Below are 20,045 nucleotides of genomic sequence, written 5' to 3'. Positions count from 1 at the left end.
AAGAGCGGTTTTGACCAACTTTAAAGGTTTGACCACTGAAACCGCTAATTGGAGTGTTTGGTGGAGAGAGGTTTGGAAGAGAGTTTTAGGATGAAAACGCTAATTTAGAAAAAGCTTTTAAAAGGAGCTTTTTCAATTAGCGTTTTGCAATATTAAAATTAATGGACTTTTTTAACCCTAATAAATAGACTCCCTCTTCTCCTGCGCCAAAATTAATGCCCTTATTCGTCTTTTTGCACAAACCGCTATTATCAATCAGCTAATTTTTACCAAACAGATCTACACAAACAACTAATCAAATAAGCTAGTTAAATAAGCTAATGTAATCAGCTAACAACTAACAGTTAATATAATCAGCTAACAGCTAACATCTAATTCCCAAACAGGGCCACCGTCTTTTTGCATGAATTAAACAAAAAGTTCAAAAAATTTACCGAATTTATAAATATTAATCTCCAATTCTATTATTAAATTATAAAAAATATAAAATCATTTTTTAAACGAATTGTTATGCAATTGATGCAAAATAAGGAACAAAAATATATGTGTTTTATAATAATATCTGAAATTGACCTAATTTATCAATATTAGGTGTAAAATTGCAATTAACTTCTACGGTAAAATTACACCAATTTAGATATTAGGAATAAAATCGCTCTTGAACCGAGGTATTTTTACGCCTTTAACCTTTGTAAGTTATGAAAAATAATATTTTGTGTAATATTACAAAATTTGGAAACTGTTTCCAACCTCAGAAATCTGTCCTTATCCAAAATCCCATATCCCCTGATCACAACTTCATATTTCATCTCTTACATCTTTGCTTGCTTACTGCTTACTAATTCTGAGCCATGGCGAGCGCAATGCGGCAGCTCCTCTATCCTGCACGTGTGGCTTCCCACGTGCAAATCTCTCCTTCTCTCCCTGTTTCCCGCCCATTCCTTATAACAACCTGCGCTGAGAAGAACCGTTTCTCATTTTACCGCGGTCACCAGAATCTGATTCCGGTTGCTAAATTCTCCTCCCAAAATGACGGCATTGCGTCTGCTGATGATGACGACGGTGGAGATGGCGTCTCTTTAGGGACCTTGAAATTGCCTATGAATATCGATATCAAGAGATTTGAGATGTTACTCTTCCAGGTTCGCTTCGTGCTTTATACTTTCCTTTTTCTTCTTCTCTACTGGAGTTTTGTGCTTTGTTTTGGAATTTTGCTTTTTAGGAATAGCTACTGATTGATTGAATGTTGTTCTTATTTATTTATACCAGTGGGGTAACAGTCTTTGCCAAGGAGCTAATCTGCCACTTGCGGAGCCATTGAAGGTGAGCTGAAACAACTTTTTTTTTGTTCTTCAATTCTTAGCTAGATGTTGAAAGTTGAACTGAGAGTCGTTAGACTACTACTGACTTGTCCAATAGCATGTAGGTGTTGTGCACTTATACTCAAATCTAATCTACTGGGCTAAACGGCTTTAAAACATGTATACATATATCTATTAGAAACACAGATTACTAATATACTTCAGTGTCTCTCTTCATTTTCGATGGTTTCCTAAATCCAACCTATTGGGCTTAAAGCTCCTATATATATATATATATTAGAAACACACCTTACTACCATTTTCCGAACATTTCTGATGTGAGAAGGGGCTGAGACAGGGGATCTGGAGGGGAACAGACCCCGGCCGCCAGAACCACCCATATTATAGATGGTTTTGGCCCGAAAATAAAGTTGGGGTGATTAATTAGCTGATTCTGGTGACCGCGGTAAAATGATTTTTTTTTTTTCCAAAATAGAAGTCGTTCTAGTTTTCCAAGTATTTTTAGTTTAGTTTTTCGGTCCAAGCATTGAATTTTTGTCTTGTTTTTTTAATGTATCCTTGTGTTTTTGAACATTTTGTGTGAAACATCCTAGAATGACTTATATAATGGAAGCAAAGAAGTATATGATAGGGGATAAATTTTCGTAAGTTTGTTCAAAATGACCCAATCTTACTTTTGTAGTCAAATCTAGCTTAATTTTGAGAAGTTTTACAATGTTACGGAAAAATTAGTTTTGGACCATTCAGATGAGAGTTCGATTTAGCAATATTTTTTTTTTTTCTTTTTTTTTTTTTTTTTGCGCACGTGTAGAATTGGTCCACTGCATGTGAGATTACAATTCCTTCCTATTACATCTCTAGCTTTTAAGGCCGCTTCTTGCTGAGACGTTCTACCCCGGGGCCACCTCCTTAGTACCAGGTCATTACACAGACCCTAGAACCAAAATGAATGAATAATCAGTTTAAGATCAGAAGTCCTTTTGGCTGCTTTGTTGTGTTTAACTTTAATCTAGTTGCAGCACACTTTGACTGAACAGTAAGAACTGAAGTGAAGACTATGATAATGTTTCTTTTAATGGGCTACATTCATCCACATTTCTATATAACAGGTAGATAAAATACCAGGTGGAGCTAGGTTAGGTTTTGTTACAATTGGAGATGGAACGACTGAGGTCCTAGTTTACATTGATTGCTTGGTTTTTCCAGCAACTAGTGGTTCTGGTCCTATTTTCAGAGCTGTAAGAAATGGCCCCTTAAAGGAAAAGCAACCTCCAGGTGAGCCCAGAATCATGAGAAGTCTTCTGGAAGCCCTCAAGAAGTCAGTTCAAGTTGCTAGAATTTGAATTATTTAAAAGTTGTAAAATTCTACGTTTTATTTTTCCTGTATAGTCTAGTGAGATCGGATGAATAAAATCTTGTTCAACTTTTTCTGGAAAAGTTTGTCATTTTTATTGGCTAGTGCTTTCCTATATACTCAAGTGAACGACAATGTTTTTACATTAAACCGTTACTTGCCTAGCATATTGAACACTCTCATATAATAAGAAGTTGTAAACTTATAAATTATACTAGAACAATTGTATTATACTCTCAATGCTTTCAGTATTAATGATAATCATTTTACTTTAATTTTTCATTGCTTTTTGTTGATTGATGTATAAATTCATCATGTGTCAAAAAAAAAAAAAAAAAGTATAAATTCATCCTTCTATTAGCAACTGGGTATTAGATAGACAATATTAGCAAATGGATTGAGACAATAGTTATAAATTCTGCATTGATATTCTTCTCATTTATATGTTTACTTGTTATCCTAGTTACTATTTTTACCAAATTGCAAAAGAAATGTATTGTGAAAACTTTTTAGACATAGGAATCTAGATTAGGGCAGATCAACGTTGGATTATCTTCTTGGGAACGGTTGGCTAGGTTTCTAATTGATGCATAACTTTGATAGAATTGGTAGGTCTTGATTGAGTTTGGATTTCAACTAATTAATTTCAGTGATCAAATTCAGTTTTACCCTACTTTTTATATAGTCAAGGTGATTGATTAGGTTAGTTTGAAGTGGATTGATCTGGTTTAGATTAAATGTTTTCATGCATAATAAAGAGATCATAGTCATACTGCGATCAATATGTATTTATCAAGAGATTGAATTGGGGAACTAGAAGTGTTTCTCTTTGTTTTAATGACAATACTATAAGGAATTATCTGATCTTCTTTGTTTGAATAACAAGGCTATATCATATAAGACAGTGTGTTACCCCATTTACAGCATGCAGACCTATCTTATCCTTAGTATCTCTAATCTTTTGTGGAAACACCAATAAATGATCCACTCCTACATGAAGGACAAGATGCATACTTCTTTCATGTTGACTCCTTGAAAACTCATGACAAAAGGTACATTATTTTTATGTTATCAATAAATTTGCGTAGTTTATAATTGACTCTAAGACTGAAATTCTCCTCCTCAGCCTTTTACTCCTTTCCTTCCCATATAGAAATTAATCAGACAACAATTCTTGAATAATTTTTCAGGGATTAAAACGGAAAAAGGGCATACAAACATATTTATGAGGGAGGACAGGAAATAGAGAAGATGGTTTTACTGCCATCGCTGTTCGTTCTGGTAAGTTGGCTCTGCTATTACTTCTTGAATGTCCATGGAATAATAAAGGTATATTTACTTGAGAAAAGCAGAAGATAGACAAGCATTTTCCTACTAATACTTTGAAAGTTCACGTCTGCTTTGAGGTTTGAAAAATGAAACTTAGGCATCAGTTTTGGCCCAAAAGGTGCTCTGTTTCAGGTTTGTCTTTGTCGTCCCCACTACCTCCCATTGAAGAAACAAGATAACGGTCTATTGTCTCTTACCATATATTCATGTATCAGCATAACTAACGAATGTAAATGTCCATTCAAATTGTAATAGAATTATTATCACATGATTAGACATCCAAGAAAAGTATTTTTTCCTGTTATTTTTCATAGAGCTTGCTGAATCAATGACATGTATAATATCACAGACATACGAACAAAAAATGACTCTCTAGGAGGAACTTGAAATGGCCAAAGCAGCGGGAAAGGGATTGAGATGTCTGTGAAGCTTCAGCTGCAGCAATGCTGAGCATACAAAGCAGGTTGGTAAAATTTCCAACTGTATGAGTAATGGGAGGAATAATTGAAGGAGATGCTATAGAAACTCTTGAGAATTTGATGAACTCAGTGTGGATTTTGATTTGATAAACATCCATCCGATACATTAAGTTCCAAACCGATGAATAGCTGCTTAATTTGTGGAAATTGCATCTCAAAGTGTCCTTATAATCCCAAAAATTGTACAGATAGAAGTTATTTTCCTTCAGAAATCCAGGCAAGTTTTCTGCTACTTTTGTTATCAAAAGCCTTCAGGATAGTTTATTTTTCATATGTTCATTCCTAGACCATGCACGAGCCCTTGAATAATCATCGCTTGGAAGAACTTCTCATGAGAGGTTTCATCACGTCAGAAGATTCTGCAACTCTGGATTTATCATGGACAGTAACTGTAACAAATCATATTTAATTCATCCAGAGAGAATGTCAGGATGACAGTCTCAACTCTATATCTCAGGTGGTCGAAGTTTCTTTCTGACTCCAGAGACATCATTTATTGCTAAGAATTGTCTAAAGTTACTATTGTTTTTTGTACTCAATAATGTCCTGCATAGGATTCCTGCTTATGTACTTAGCTACTGATGCAATGGTTAGAGATGGGTTTATGCCAACAGAACCCAAACATACAAGGCCTTCATGCACAGAGGCTGTAGTTTTTGGGTCAAAAACCAGACTTTGAGTGGTTACAAATCCCACCTGAAAAATCTGATGATGCATAATCAAGTGACATACTTTGAACCTGAAGAAGCTACAAGGAGAATGCGATAGTGAATGTACTGACGTATTGTGTGTAGGGGAGTTTTCTGCTATCTGTGACACATATCGACAGAAAATGTGATAATGAGTTAGAGGGTGTAATTAGGTACTTCGAAAACATTCTGTTTATCCCCTAACTTGGTTAAAGTGATCTATTGATCCTCTAAAATCCACTTAGTGGAGCAAGGGAGATTTTGGATAAATTGAAGTGCATACACTTTAATTAAGTTCAGAGAACCAATATGTCACCATAATCAAATCTATGCGGCCAATAGGTCATTTTCAGAGAGTCAATAGGTGACTTTAAGCAAGTTCAAAGGGATAAATAGGACATTTCCAAAATATAGGGGGCAATTGACTTTTCTGGACAAGTATGAGGGCTAAAGATGTATTAATCCTAGAAATAATTTTAACTTGAAACGAAATCGGCTTGAAGACACTTTCTCTATTGTAGAGAAAAGAACAGTCAAGTAGAATTCGCTCTTGGATCTGCAGAGCAATCAAGCATCGTATCATGATTGAACGCCTCTTTTTCCATTCCCAACTACAAACACTCTGCTCGATTTCTTAATTCTCTCTCCTCCTTTTAAGTCCTCTAATTCTGTTTCCTCTGCAGTTGGCCATGTCTTGTCCAGGTTTTCATGCCTTGTTTCTATACTCATTCAACGAGTTTTGCATTACTGAAGGACCAGGAAGGCGGGAACTGTTGAGAGATGTGATTTTTCTGTTCAAGATTATATTTATGGCGATGAGAATCAGCACAGACAGCAGAGAATGGCCAGTGGCAGCTTGGCGTGCTATTATAGCTGGTAGGTGAGCAAGTCTTCGTTGTGGATCTGTGGTTGTTCTTTTGCCTTGAAGAACAAATTTCAGCGACCAGGTATAATGAGACTTTATATATTAGAAGAGTTAGGACCCACTTTGTTAATTGCTTCCTTGATTTCACTTTTACGGGCTTAATTCACTGATATTTTATTTAATGAAATTCTAATTGATTGATTCCACAAATTTTATTTTATGAAAGTAAGATAAATTGATGAATTGTTAATTTTCATTGTCTTGCTAAACAAGTTAAATCAAATTTGATTGATGTAATAAAAGGATATACAATGTATAATTATAAGTCAACAACCATGTAGGAGATTTATCCTTTCATGTAGGCCAACTCAACATTAAAGAAAATATCTTTGAATTCATTGAAAAAAAAATCTTTGACTTTAAGCCCCCGCCATTATTACATTGACTTCTTCTCTTTCCATGTTTATAAGTTGCAAAACTTAGAAGACTTTGATTCTTAAATACTTTGTTCTGGGATTAAAAACAAAATGGATGTTCAAGCATATTTAGAAAGGAGGGCTGGAGTCAGAAGAGAAGATTGTTTTGATGCTATTGTTGTAGGTTCTGGATATGGTGGTTCTATTGCTGCATGTCGGATGTCCGTGGCAGGAATAAAGGTTTGTTTACTAGAGAAAGGCAGAAGATGGAATGCTGAGGATTTCCCAACTGATACTTTGAAGATCATGTCAGCTGCGAGGTTGGAAAACCGAAACTTAGGCATCAGTTTTGGCCCCAAAGATGCTCTGTTTCAGGTTTTCTTTGTTATTCTCTCTTCCTTGATCTTGTCATATTGGATGCATTGAAAACCAAGATAACAGGCTATAGTCTCATTTATGTGTTTATGTGTCTCTGCAAGTCTGTTCCTTTTGTATAGTTTGTTTAACTAATGGCACGTATGAAATGGTAGGTATACGAACAGAATGATTCTCTAGCAGTAGTGGCTTGTGGACTAGGTGGTGGCTCACTAATCAATGCAGGGGTGATGCTCCCAACTCCAGTTCGTGCTAGAAGGAATCCGAAGTGGCCAAAGGAATGGGAAAGAGATTGGGATACTTGTGAAGCTTCATCTGCAGCAATGCTGAGAATACAAAGCATTCCAGTGAAATTTCCAATTGCGAGAGTAATGGATGAAATAGTTGAAGGAGACTCAGGAGAAACTCTTGAGAGGTTAATGAAGCTCAGCGTGAATTTTGATGTTGAGGAACTTCCATCCAATTCAATGAAGCTTCAACAGATGAACAGCTGCTTAGCATGTGGAAATTGCATGTCTGGGTGTCCTTACAATGCCAAAAATTCTACTGATAAAAATTATCTTCTCTCAGCAATCCAGGCAAATTTCTCCCACATACTTTTATGAACAATAGCCTCTAACACATTTTATTTTCATAGTTTCATTCAAAGACAAAAAATTGTTGGAAAGATTTTGAGCCAATTAGAGATCCATATATTATTTATGGATGATAACAGATTTAGACAGTAGCAATTTTTCAGTTCCAAACTTAATTTTATGCCATAATTTATAATAATGGTTCTGAAAATATGTTGATATCAGTTAGTCATTAGAGTGGTAAAAAAAGGGCGGCCCGGTGCACTACCCGCTAAGCGAGGGTCCGGGGAGGGGTCCCACCACAAGGGTGTACTGGGGGCAAGCCTTCCCCTGCCAATTAGTCATTAGAGTGGTAATTTAAAAAATTTGACATAAAAATTCCAGAGCTCAACATGCCTTTGCCTTTGGCCATCTGTAAAATAAGTATGTCTTGTTGTGATGCAGGCAGGATGTACCGTAAGAACTGAGTGTCAAGCTCAGTATGTGGTGGAGAACACCCTTGAAACTTTCCAACAAGCGAGAATCAATGGAAAACAAAAAAGGTGGCGTGTTTACTTAAATGAAACAGATTATATAACATCTGACTTTGTAATCTTATCAGGTAAGGAAAAATGCAGCTATATGCTCAATATCTTACTTGAAAACTTCTAACAAGCTCCCTGACCTGTATCTTGCAGCTGGAGTTTTTGGCACAAATGAGATACTTTTCCAGTCACAAATGAGAGGACTGAGGCTTTCAGAAGCCCTTGGCTCCGGGTTCAGCTGTAATGGTAATACAGTTGCTTATCTTGCTGGAAGTGCTGCGCCCTTGAATGGTTATGGAATAGACAGAGAACAAGTGCCAATTATACCTTTCCAAGAACGGCCAGGGCCATCCATCTCATCATCTTACACTTCTTCATTGGGTTTCACAATTCAGGTCGAGAACTTCTATGCTTGCTTAACTTGATTTTCTTTTTAGATTCTAGTTAATGTTGCTTTACAGTCGTGTCGTTTGACTTATGTAACTACAATTTGTCACGCTACTATAATATTAAAGAACATGAATTTTAGTAATCATAAAGGTGAATATGATAACAACAAGATGCAATATAACAGCTTTAGACTGAGTACAAACTAACTATATGTTCATTTGCCTTTAAGCTCGATTTAAGCATGCTTTCTTTTTTGATTGTTCATGATTGTGCCTGGCTGATCCCGATCAAAGACATCCTATGTGAAATAGGTTGCACCAATGCTTTAAAAAGTTAAAAGGATCACATGCACAAATGTATGAGCGAATCATTAAGAAGATATCTTTATTATATTAGACTGATCTTTTATTACTTCGATGCAGAGTGCTGTGCTTCCAAGGGCTTACCCGTACCTGCTGTTTAAAGGGATTACTACTTATGGATGGCCAACTGGTTATGCGTTTTTTCATGGAATTATTGACAAGCTGGGACATAGTATAGGTCTTAAATCAAGCCAAGCAATTATCCTCAATGCAATGGGATATGATGATGGTGATGGAAAAATTACGTTAGACAAAGAAACAAATAAGATCTGCTTTAGTCCACCACATGATCCTTTGCTCCCACGAAAAGTTGAAGCCTTTCAAAAACTCACCAAGAAATTGGGGGGAATCTTGTTCATGTCCAAGTACAGGAGCACATCGGTTCATCTTTTAGGGGGATGCAATGCATCATCAGATTCTTCAGGTGGGGTTTGTAACCATAATGGCCAGGTCTTTGACCCCCAAACTCCAGCCTCTGTGCATGCAGGCCTCTATGTTTGTGATGCTTCTTTAATCCCATGTTCTGTTGGTATAAATCCATCTCTAACTATTGCAACAGTTGCTGAGCATGTTAGTAGGAGCCTTGTGCAGGATGCTCTCAAGTTCAAAAATGAAACAAGTGCCAATTTAGACGGTTTAAACATTGATCAGAACCCGTGTTCGGTTACTGATAAAAAGTTAGATAAGGACCATAATTCAGCTGTTGAGATCAAAGAAACCATGAGAGGCTATGTGGGTGGTATGCCATGTACTGCTTATCTAAAAATGAAAATGAATACACAGAATCAAAAAGTATTCAATGAACGGAATCTGATTACTCGAGGATCTCATCCGCTTCTTAGAGGAAAGGTCGGTGGGTATTTGGTGTTCAAAGCTCTTGAGAAGGATAAACTACACATCATAGATGGGGAAGTAGATATGTGTGTCATAGATGGCAGAACTCCCTACACACAATATATGCGCTACCGTCTTCTACTTGTGGCTTCTTCTGGTTCAAAGTACGTTAACCTTTGAAGTTAAGTTCTTTCACTGTCCCGAAGAAAACTATTTTCATTATTTGATAGTTGATACTCTTCAATTATTATGTGGTGCAGATATATTCTCGACGGAAAGAAGATAATGAATCCACATCTTTTTGCATTATATGCTTGGAAAGAGACAACAACACTATATGTAACATTTAAAAAGTTAGGTATCAACAGTTCAAGCGACACTATGGTTAACTTAAGAGGGGAGCTTCGAGTTTCATTTGTAGAGCTTGTCAAGAGCTTCATAAGCCTGAGAGGAAAAAATGCTGGAAGGTTTCTAAATATCCTCCTACAGACTTTTGTAACAACGTATGTGTTACGAATCCCACGTGGATGTCTGAAGCACTTCATCCAAAATGATTCTTGCCATAAACATTACCCGGATAGCAATCTACATCAAATAAAAACTGGTAATCTGGAGGCTAAAACTCTTTTAATTTTTTTTTTTCATGATCTTCATATTAGGACCCTTTTTGTAATTATGTCATTGGCTTTGACATTCAAATTTTATCCAGAAGATGGATGTTTTATCAGTTGCAGGCAGTGGAAATGCACTCGAAATCAGTGGCAGATTAAAGGAGAGAAGCAACCTAATCCAGTTCTGCTTCTCAATGGTTATTCTACAGAGAGTTATGCACTGCCAACAGAACCACACGACGTAGTCAGAACTTTACTGGAAGAAGGGCATGAAATTTGGTTACTGCAACCAAGGTTGCATCCCTTGAATCCTGCAAATAACTTCACAATTGATGACATTGGAAAATATGATATACCAGCTGGTAAATAGCAATGAAAATGAACATCTCATGATTTAGATTTTTAATTAATTCCTTAGTTTTGCAATTTCTGTGACCCCAATTTTTCTTTTATAGCAATCAATAAGATCCTTGAATTGCATGGAGTGAGCACCAAGATTCATATAATTGCACATTGTGTTGGAGGCTTAGCCATTCATATAGCTCTCATGGGAGGGTATGTGAAGGCATCTAGTATAGCTTCTCTGACTTGCACTAATTCCTCAATGTTCTTCAAACTTACTACTCTACCTAGAGTCAAAATGTGGCTTTCTCTTGTTCCTGTAAGTTCTCCCTCTCTCCACACACACACACACACACATATATATATATATATATATTCTCTCTTTAAACTTATTATTAACATTTAGACATTTTTCTCGGTATTTCTGTTTATTGTTGAAAGAAATGTCTGCTGCATCAATAGGGTAAAATACACCCATGACCCCTCAACTTTTCTTTACTTTCTTTATGGCCCCTGAACTTCAAAATTATACATAAAAGTCTGTTGACCTTTGACCACTCTATTAGCAGGTAATTCTCATTATAAAGCCGATGAAAAATGATATTTTAAGCAACTTCAATTCTTGAATTTTCACTTAGGTGTTGTTTTGTTAGGAGAGAGAAAGTGATTCTTTAGAGAAAATGATTTTGGAAAATAAAAAATGTGGCTCCGTGGGAAATGTGGTTCTAAACAACTTTAATTCTTCGACTTTTCCATTTTGAGATCGCCATTTGTCATTTTGAAGTTGTTTACTTTCATAAGGGACTTCTATGCAAGATTGAGGGATTCCTCGCAAAGAAAGTGAGGTCAAAGTTGAGGGGCAATGTATGGCGTAATCAAGTCGAGCCGAGCTTTGGCCTGCTCATGCTCGGCTCATTAGAAAATTGACGAGCTCGACATATTGTTTGCGAACATTTTTGTTAATTTTGTTCATGAACTTCGCTCGCGAACAACTCGTTATGTTCATTTGAATTTTTTTTAACACAAATTTTGAAACATATGAAACTAAAGTTTACACAAAACTACATTATTTTACATTTCACTTTCATAGAAATCCTATTATTTAAAAAAAAAAAAAAATCGAACCAAGCTTGTTCATGAGTGTGTTCACGAACATTATAACCGAGCTTGTTCATGAACCTATAGTCGAGCTGCTCGCGAGCTTTCGAGCTGAGTTTCCGTGCTCAAGCTCGACTCGTTTATAAATCGAACCGCACACGGTTAAACTTTTATTGAGATGAATGCCGAGCCGCTCATGAGCGGCGCCGCTGATTTACAGCCCTAGGGCAATGAGTGTAATTTACCCTGCATCAATAGAATTACTATATGATGATATCATTAAGATTTTTCTTGCATATCATTTTGATTTGTCTCAATTAGCATAATTAATGTTGAAAAACCCAGGCTAGCTCCTTGTCTCAAACAAAGCCTTGTTACTCTTCTTCTCCACATCACAAACAACACATATTGTTTCAGACTGCAATTATTTTTATTTTTTTAGCAAGAGAGAAAAAATTATAAGTATATATAATGTTCTGATTATTGTGGGAATTATATTGGTTCGGAAATAGTTAACTAACTTAGCACTCTGTTTGTTTGTTGGAAAATATTGAGTAAGGGGAATTTTTTGTTGGAAAATAAAATATTTTCCCGTGTTTGGCTACAACATCAAAAAAACGAGAAGATATAGTGGGTGGCTACTATTTTCAAAAGGTAAGAAGGAATGGAGTAGGTTCCAAAAGCTTAGAAAATTATTCTAATCTTTTCAAAAGAGTAAAATTACTTATTTTCTAAGTAAACAAACACGAGAAAACCAGGAAAATATTTTTTTACATAATATTTTTCGGGTTTAAGTTTCCTTTGGCTTATGGCTCACACTTTACTTTCTCTCAATGCGAGAGTGCAGATAACAATGGCTATACTAGGCAAGAAAACTATCCTGCCTATTTTAGGAGCATCATCAAAGACAAGTTTTCGTCACAAGCTCTTAAAACACATTGCCTGTCACATACCACGATATGAGAGATGCAACTGCAACGAATGCGAGGTATTTTCAGGTATTTTCGGGAACGCATTCTGGCACGAAAATGTCAGCCCCGCAATGCACCAGTGGCTATACGAGCACAGCTTCACAGAGCTTCCAATGGGAGGATTTCATCACCTCAGAAAAATCTGCAAGTCAGGATTTATAGTAGACAGCAAAGGTAACAACTCATATATGATCCATCCCGAGAGGATGGCTGTTTCGACATTGTATATATCAGGCGGACGGGAGCTGCTTGTAACGCGAGAGACATCATTTCTTGCTAACAAATTCATGATGCTGCATCAACCTGGGTTTAGACATGAAAGAGTGGTTATAGAAGGGTTTGGACATTCGGATTTGTTAATCGGAGAGGCGTCTTATGAGGAGGTGTTTCCTCACATTTTATTGCATATAAGAAGAGCTGAAGTAGAAGGGAATATTGAGAGAAAAAGGTATAGTAAGGAGGTTTTGGATTGGAGAACTGATGATGCTGATGGAGGAGGATATGCAGGTTTTGGAAGTTGCTTCTCTCTTTTCTTGGTTTTGTGTTTATGCTGGTTTTTAGTTACTGCCTTTATAGATATTTGATAGCAAGAAATTAGAAATGGAATAATAATATGGATTCTATGTGAAATACGAGATAGAGGCCTTTAATAAAAAAAAAACTGTACATGAAAATTTAAAATATATTCTAATAAATAATAAACAAAAAATTATTTCATTGTACGGTAAGTATTATTACGTTCATCAAATACTATGTTTATCTAAAATCAAAAAGATCTTTCATAATTTTCTTAAATTAACTTTCAACTTGTATTTAAAAAATCAAGCGGGTCTCTTTTAAGTATAAAATATCAATTTTTTTGGTCTTTTAAACTTAAATGATATTAATATATATATAATTTGTTTACTCTTTATATATTTATAAAACTAATAATTTTTTGGCTTCCCTCTAGTCTTGGGCCATAGACTGGCGCACTCCTGGCTTAGGTTCAAGGCCGGTGCACTCCTAGTACAGGTTCAGGCTGACCCTCATAATGGCTAAATACCCATAATTAAGAACTTGAACTTTTCTAACCAGTTTTAAAGATCAAGTCTTGGTAATTTATTTTTCCAGATTATGCTGATTTATTTTTCACACATTAAGCCTTCTCACTGATGGCTTTATTAACTAAGCTATTAGTGAAGATGAATGTGAAAATAAAAAATTAAAGACTAAATCCTTAAAATTTTAGAAGCTCATAGGCTTAATATAATAACAAAAATGAACATGAATTAGAGAGGACTGAGGTTTCGTATTTTTAATAATGCTAGTATGATATATTTTTTTAGTAAACCACAAAAAGCTAACCTACACATTTAACCTCTCTAATTCATGTTCATTCTTGTTATTATATTAGAGAGGTTAAATGTGTAGGTTAATAGGTTAAATGTGTAGGTTAGCTTTAAATGTGTAGGCTTAATAGATTAGCTAGTATGATATATTTTTTTATTACTCATTTTTTATATGCATTAGTTTAGAAGTGCAATCTCACATTAAATTAAATTAATTTAAATTGTATTGTTTAAAGTTAGAAATACTTATTGATCTTTAATTTTATATGCATTGGATTTTTCACTAATGGTTTAGATAACAGAATCGTTAGTGAGGATTCAATGTGTGTGAAAATTATAGATTAGGAATTTAATCCTTAAAACTATTAAATTTTTGGAGATTTAATTTAGAAAAATAAATGATCAAAAGTCCAATCTTTATTGTTCAAAAAAAAGTCCAATCTTTAAAACCGGGAAAGTTTAAGAGATTAATTATGATTTTATTCAATAATAATTTATCTATTTTTGTCTTATGAAGAAATTTTATTCTACGCATGATATATCGTGTTATTATATTTTAATAAATAAAATATTAACATTGTGTAATTAATTAACTGAGAATTGAGAGTTTTATGATTAACTTTAAGGTTATATGGCAAACTCGATTTTATTGAAAATATGCATTACATATTTGTATGAAATTATGTAAGTGGAATATTAGAATTTTGAGTTTGGCCCTGTTTTTTTTATCACTTAATTTCAGTAATAATCAGTTCAGTTCAGTTCAATTGAGCATTCAGTTTCAGCATCCAGTTTCAGTATTCAGTAATTTATCATTATTTATTATATTATAATTATTTATATATAATTTATTATAATAATTATTATTATTTATCTATAATTTATCATTATTTATTATTATTATTATTATTATTATTTATAGTTTATCATTATCTATAAATTAGATAAAAGTCAAGAAATGATAGTTTATTAAAGTATATATCGTTTAATAAAAAAATTAAAACTAAAGTATGTATCCATATTTAAAAATTAGGAATTGCATCCATATTATGAATTATTTCTCAAATTTACCGAATTTATCAATGTTATGGATAAAATTGCACCATTTTAGACGTTAGAGGTAAAATTACTCCTGACCCAAAACGTTATTTTTGCACTTTAACCCTTGATTAAAATAAAAAGTTAAGAGTTTGTATTCATATGAAGATTTGTATTTAATTTCATAGGCTTTAAATTATATGTAAATTTGTGTTTGTATGTAATTTGTATTTTTAATTTAAATTAGACTCATTTTTATTTAATTTCATATGCTTTTATCGAGCCAAGATTTTATCAACCCGGGCTTTTATTTGATATTCAATTAGTTTTATCTTTAATAATATATTTATTTATTATTGATATTATTAAATTTATTAGAACCATTATTATTATTATTATTATAAGTTCATTAATGTCCAATATTATCATGAAAATTATTTTAAAGTCTAATATCATCATTATTGTTAAGTTCGGTAGCATTCAGTTAAGTTCAGTAACATTCAGTTAAATTCAGTAGCATTCAGTCCAGTTCAGTATTCAGTAGCATTCAGTTCAATTCAGTTTAGCTCAGTTCAATTCAATTCAGTTCAATTCAGTTCAGTTCAGTTCAGTTCAGCGATAAAGAACAGAGCCTTTGTATCTTTCATGAATAATTCTTTATATCAAAATGGTAATAATAAGAGTTTGAGTTCCGCATGTGATTTATAAATATATGACACAAGTATCCTCCTATATTGATAAGAGTTTGTTAAATCTATATTATACATTAGAGGTGGTAAAAGTATATACGATCTGATTGCATGACATCAAATATTTAAAAACAGTCCTATATCCTTCTATATTTTTAAAAGTCACAATTAATATATGTACATAATAAAATTATATATAGTAAAATTATATGTGATTCGAAAATAGAAATCGACATTGACCCGAGCAATATGGATCAATAGCTCCCTTCTGGTCTCTCCCAGCCGAATGCACTTCCCTCCACCTCATTTATCTTGGATACGACTTCTTTTTTCCATCTCATAACCCTAATCCTAGCATCTTCTCCTCCCTAACTTCCACTACCTACATTCCTAGCCCCTCCGATTTTTACCTCAACTTTAATACTTCTATCCCACCAATATACTAAATCACCCCACTTCCTTATACCACCTCTCATCTTATTCCATGCAACACTGGGCATTTTCCATGCACCCTATCTAAAATGACTCCTCCTCCATGCATACTCATATCCTCTTATGTCGAGATGACTTCTCCTTCCGACATCAACTACGATCATGGTAAACCTCAAACTTATCGTTGCTTATTACTTGTCTTAGCATACACATATTGAGTCTTTAATCATGTATATGGAAGCCTTTGATCATGTTAGTGGTGGATACACTATACTAGAGTCATATTTGACTGAATCTATGCTTGCCTCTGACCCCAAACTCAAAAATTATGATAATCCACTTAGGAGAGAATGGATTTGTGATGATGAGTCAGTTAAAACATGGTTATATACATCCATTCTCTAGAAGTATTCCATGTCACTTCTAATTAAACTATTGCTCGAGATATTTGGGTAGTTTTAGGAAAGGCTTTTGGAATGCTAAATGAAAACAAACACGTGAATTTGTTAATAGAATTTCAGAATCTTAAGCAAAATGATATGATAGTGTTTGGATTTCTATCGAAAGAAAAAGCCATTATAGATGAATTAGAAATTTCAGGTAAACCTTCACTTAAATTCCATTATCTTCGAAAACACCAGTTCTGATTATCACCTGACCATGACAACACTAATCTTGTGCCTAGGTGACCCCCAAAAGATTATGAATTGTACTCTCCATTACGTAAACAAGAATCTCTACAAAAGTACTCGACCCATTCAAATGGCCAGTGTTGCTACTACTAAGACTAGATATCCGAATAAGAAATGATATGGGTGTTATATTTGTGGTTATAATAGTCACTAGGCCAACAGATGCACCAAACAATCCAATAACAGAAGAGGTTTTCGCTCAAATAGACAACCAAACTTCAATCCCCATGCGAAATCACTTCTTTCCGTTCATAGCCATTTTTTGATAAAGGATCATAGGAGTAGGGGAATCTTGTTAAGAGGATCTAGTAGAGATGAACTTTATGTGATGCCTGCCAATCTTAATATTTAGTGGCATTCTCGACTTGGACATTGTCACTCTCGGACTATTAACCTTAATATTGATCAACAATATATTTCAACTTCTAAGTCTAATAAAGAATATATTGCCTATCCTATGGACAAATTAGCCAAATTTCACTTAAACTCTATTTCTAGAAGTAGTATTTTTCCTTTGCAAACATTACATCCAGATGTTTGGAATCTTTCCCTGTTTCGTCTCATTATGGCCATCATTACTTTTTAGTATTGCTTGATGACTTTACTCGTTATTGTTGGGTTTACTACTTAAAACAGAAAAGTGATGCTTATAACACCTTTATTAATTTCTATGCCATGATCACACGCCAATATCAAGTTAAAGTTCAACATTTTCGGTCTCATTTTGGTGACGAGTTTCAAAAATTACAACCTTTATTCAAACAATATGGCACTATCCATAAACTAACATGTTCTCACACACATGAGAATAATAGTATTTCTGAACGAAAAATTAAACACATTGTGGATATCAGTCTTACCCTTCTTACTCATGCCTCCCTCCTCAACTATCGAAAAATTTGTTGTTCAACATAGTGCCAAACTCATAATGTTACAAATAAAACTGGTTCATACAAACATTGATTACACCAAACTGCGAGTCTTTAGTTGTGGGATCTTTCCTCTCCTACTACCATATAATAAACATAAGTTTGACTTTAGATCCAAATTATGTGTTTATCTCGGACCTTCACCTAATAACTCAGGAGATATATATCTTGATATGAATAAAAACTGCGTTTACATTTGTAAATATGTTGTCTTTCAAGAATAGAACTTTCCTGTTTGTAACATATCATTGCCAATTCCTGCCACTGAGCAAGTTTCTGTATTTTTAACGTTGCTTCACAACCACAATGTCATTCTCTACTCAGAACTCCAATAGGTATTTCACCACTCTCATTTTGCATCTGTTTCAACATGCTCACTTTCTCAATCTATAAGTCATGTCATCTCCCCCTCTCCTCACGTACACAACTACAACATCTTCCACCTTCATTCTACTTTGATCTCTTCAGTCTCCTTACCACCACAAACCCTACTTCAAACCATCACCATCCACACCATCATATATTTCCATGCCCCCGTCTCCACCACTATAACCTCCGAACCTAGACCCTCAGCAACAACCAATCCATATATCACTATCAATCCATATTCTCTTACCCTCCCTACATCTCCCACCATACCCACTCTTGCACCCACAACTACAGACTCTAACTCTCTAATCTCCCCAACATAAATCATATACCTCAAGATACCTCTCGTATTCATCATATGACATTTTGACCTTATACTCTTAATTCTAGAAAACATTTTGCAACCCTCGTTACCACTACAACTAGTCCTCCAATTGAAGCCTCATCTTTCACTAAAGCTCATAAATACCAGAAGGTAAACATGTTATGTCACTTGAGATCAAAGCCCTTATTGATAATAATACATGGACTCTTGTTCATCACCTTTGTACTCATAATATTATCAGTTGTCATTGGTTGTTTCATATTAAACGAAAGGCAAATGGTTCGGTTGGACGTTATAAAGCTCGTCTTATTGTACATGGCTTCACCCAACAATTTGGTTTGAATTATAAAGAAAATTTCAATCTGTTCGTCAAAGCTACCACCATTAGGACAATCTTTACCTTGGTGGCTGCTAATAACCGGTATATCAATTAACTTAGTATCTCAAATGCCTTTACTTGTGAAAACTTCATTCAAACTAGTTTTATGGACAAATCTCACTGATTGGTTGGTTGTTTGTGATAAACAAAACCGTGTGTGCCTCCTAAAAAAATCTTTATATGATCTAAAATAGGCGTTCCGTGAATATTTTTATTTTTTTCCGCATAGCCTTTCAGGTCTTTTTTTTATCCCCATTTTTTGGTAGAATATTTTTAACTTAATACAAATAATATTTCTATTATATTTTTATGCATTCGGCTTCAAGAATCAAGAGGCGGTTTCACCTAGGGGTAAGTACACTTGGGTACAAGTTTGGGATTTGAAATCTCCATAATCATATCTATAAAATCAACGGTATAATTCGATTTGATACTAAAAAAAAGTCGACATTTCAATTTGTGTTCTAGATTTTTTTTCGGAATATTTTAGAATATTAAGAATTTGAAAATATTCAGAATTAACAATACTATTTGGTTCAATACAAAAGAGGGAAAATTACAAAACTAGGTCAAATGGGAGGCTCATTTACATATTTAACCCATTTACTCAACCTACTACATATCTAGACTGATTTTGTGTGACTTTTCCATAATACCCCTAACCTTCCCACTTTCCACAACGCGAACGGCCGCTCCCCCTCATCTCCTTGGTTACGTAAAAAGTTGGCTCCTCCATTAATAATTTCAAGACTTTTGATCTTCCTATCTTCCTTTAAATTGCACGAAATCTGCACCATTTCGCCAAATCACAATGAATTTCTCTTTTTCCTCTCTTCATCTCTTGATTCTACAACTTCCTAATCCTAGAAAACGAAGCCATGGTTCTTCATCTGCCTGTTCCTGCTCGTTACTTGGTTTCTTTCTTCTTGCTACCATCAAATATTCTACGTTATTTCCTTCGTTTCCCCAGTTTATCATATTGTTATTGTCGCTTTTAAGGGTGAAAGGCGCGAAAAATGTAAGTATCTGTTGTTTTTTCTGTGTTTTTTCATGAATACACTTCGCGTAGTCGATGATTTCGCGAAGATTTGCGAAGAGAAAGAGCCTGAAACGTGATGATCTACTTCGTGAATCGATGATTTCGTGAAGATCTGTGAAGAGAAAGGGCCTGAAACGTGACGATCTACTTTGCGAATCGATTAGTTCGCCAAGTCTGCGAGTAGAAAAGTTCATGATTTGACTCGCAGACTTCGCGAAAGCATTGATATGCGACATAGATCGTCACGTTTCAGACCTCGCATACCTCGCGAAAACATCGATTAGCG

At 34.6% G+C, this 20,045-nt stretch overlaps 2 protein-coding genes across 5 annotated transcripts; both read left to right on the top strand.

Annotated features, from left to right (window-relative positions):
• The first annotated feature begins 798 nt into the window (after positions 1-798).
• On the top strand, positions 799-2,759 carry LOC136209865 (uncharacterized). Its single transcript, XM_066001472.1, has 3 exons — positions 799-1,142; positions 1,270-1,323; positions 2,432-2,759. The coding sequence occupies exons 1-3, from the start codon at positions 852-854 to the stop codon at positions 2,663-2,665; spliced, it is 579 nt and encodes a 192-aa protein (XP_065857544.1). The 5' UTR covers positions 799-851; the 3' UTR covers positions 2,666-2,759.
• A 3,410-nt stretch (positions 2,760-6,169) lies between these two features.
• On the top strand, positions 6,170-13,269 carry LOC136209864 (uncharacterized). 4 transcript variants are annotated; one of them, XR_010677714.1, is made up of 10 exons: positions 6,170-6,829; positions 6,985-7,407; positions 7,849-8,005; positions 8,082-8,323; positions 8,741-9,678; positions 9,775-10,118; positions 10,224-10,487; positions 10,581-10,786; positions 12,121-12,219; positions 12,413-12,550. XR_010677714.1 is itself a non-coding variant. In XM_066001471.1 (9 exons), exons 1-9 carry the CDS (start codon positions 6,566-6,568, stop codon positions 13,118-13,120), a joined length of 3,543 nt encoding a protein of 1,180 aa, XP_065857543.1. In that variant the 5' UTR covers positions 6,174-6,565; the 3' UTR covers positions 13,121-13,269. The 4 variants fall into 4 exon arrangements, 2 of the variants coding, with proteins under 2 accessions (XP_065857543.1, XP_065857542.1); XR_010677713.1 differs by having other exon boundaries at positions 10,581-12,219; XM_066001471.1 differs by lacking the exon at positions 12,121-12,219 and having other exon boundaries at positions 6,174-6,829; positions 10,227-10,487; positions 12,413-13,269.
• Positions 13,270-20,045: the final 6,776 nt, after the last annotated feature.

This window comes from Euphorbia lathyris, chromosome 10, assembly GCF_963576675.1.
Source record: "Euphorbia lathyris chromosome 10, ddEupLath1.1, whole genome shotgun sequence".
Lineage (NCBI taxonomy): Eukaryota > Viridiplantae > Streptophyta > Magnoliopsida > Malpighiales > Euphorbiaceae > Euphorbia > Euphorbia lathyris.
This window is presented reverse-complemented; position numbering and strand designations above follow the sequence as displayed.

Coding starts and splice junctions, on each gene's coding strand:
- LOC136209864 (XM_066001470.1), top strand. CDS start 6,566: ATGGATGTTCAAGCATATTTAGAAAGGAGGGCTGGAGTCAGAAGAGAA. Junction 8,006..8,081: donor TGACTTTGTAATCTTATCAG/GTAAGGAAAAAT, acceptor TGTATCTTGCAG/CTGGAGTTTTTGGCACAAAT. Junction 8,324..8,740: donor CATTGGGTTTCACAATTCAG/GTCGAGAACTTC, acceptor ACTTCGATGCAG/AGTGCTGTGCTTCCAAGGGC.
- LOC136209865 (XM_066001472.1), top strand. CDS start 852: ATGGCGAGCGCAATGCGGCAGCTCCTCTATCCTGCACGTGTGGCTTCC. Junction 1,143..1,269: donor TTGAGATGTTACTCTTCCAG/GTTCGCTTCGTG, acceptor TATTTATACCAG/TGGGGTAACAGTCTTTGCCA. Junction 1,324..2,431: donor CACTTGCGGAGCCATTGAAG/GTGAGCTGAAAC, acceptor TCTATATAACAG/GTAGATAAAATACCAGGTGG.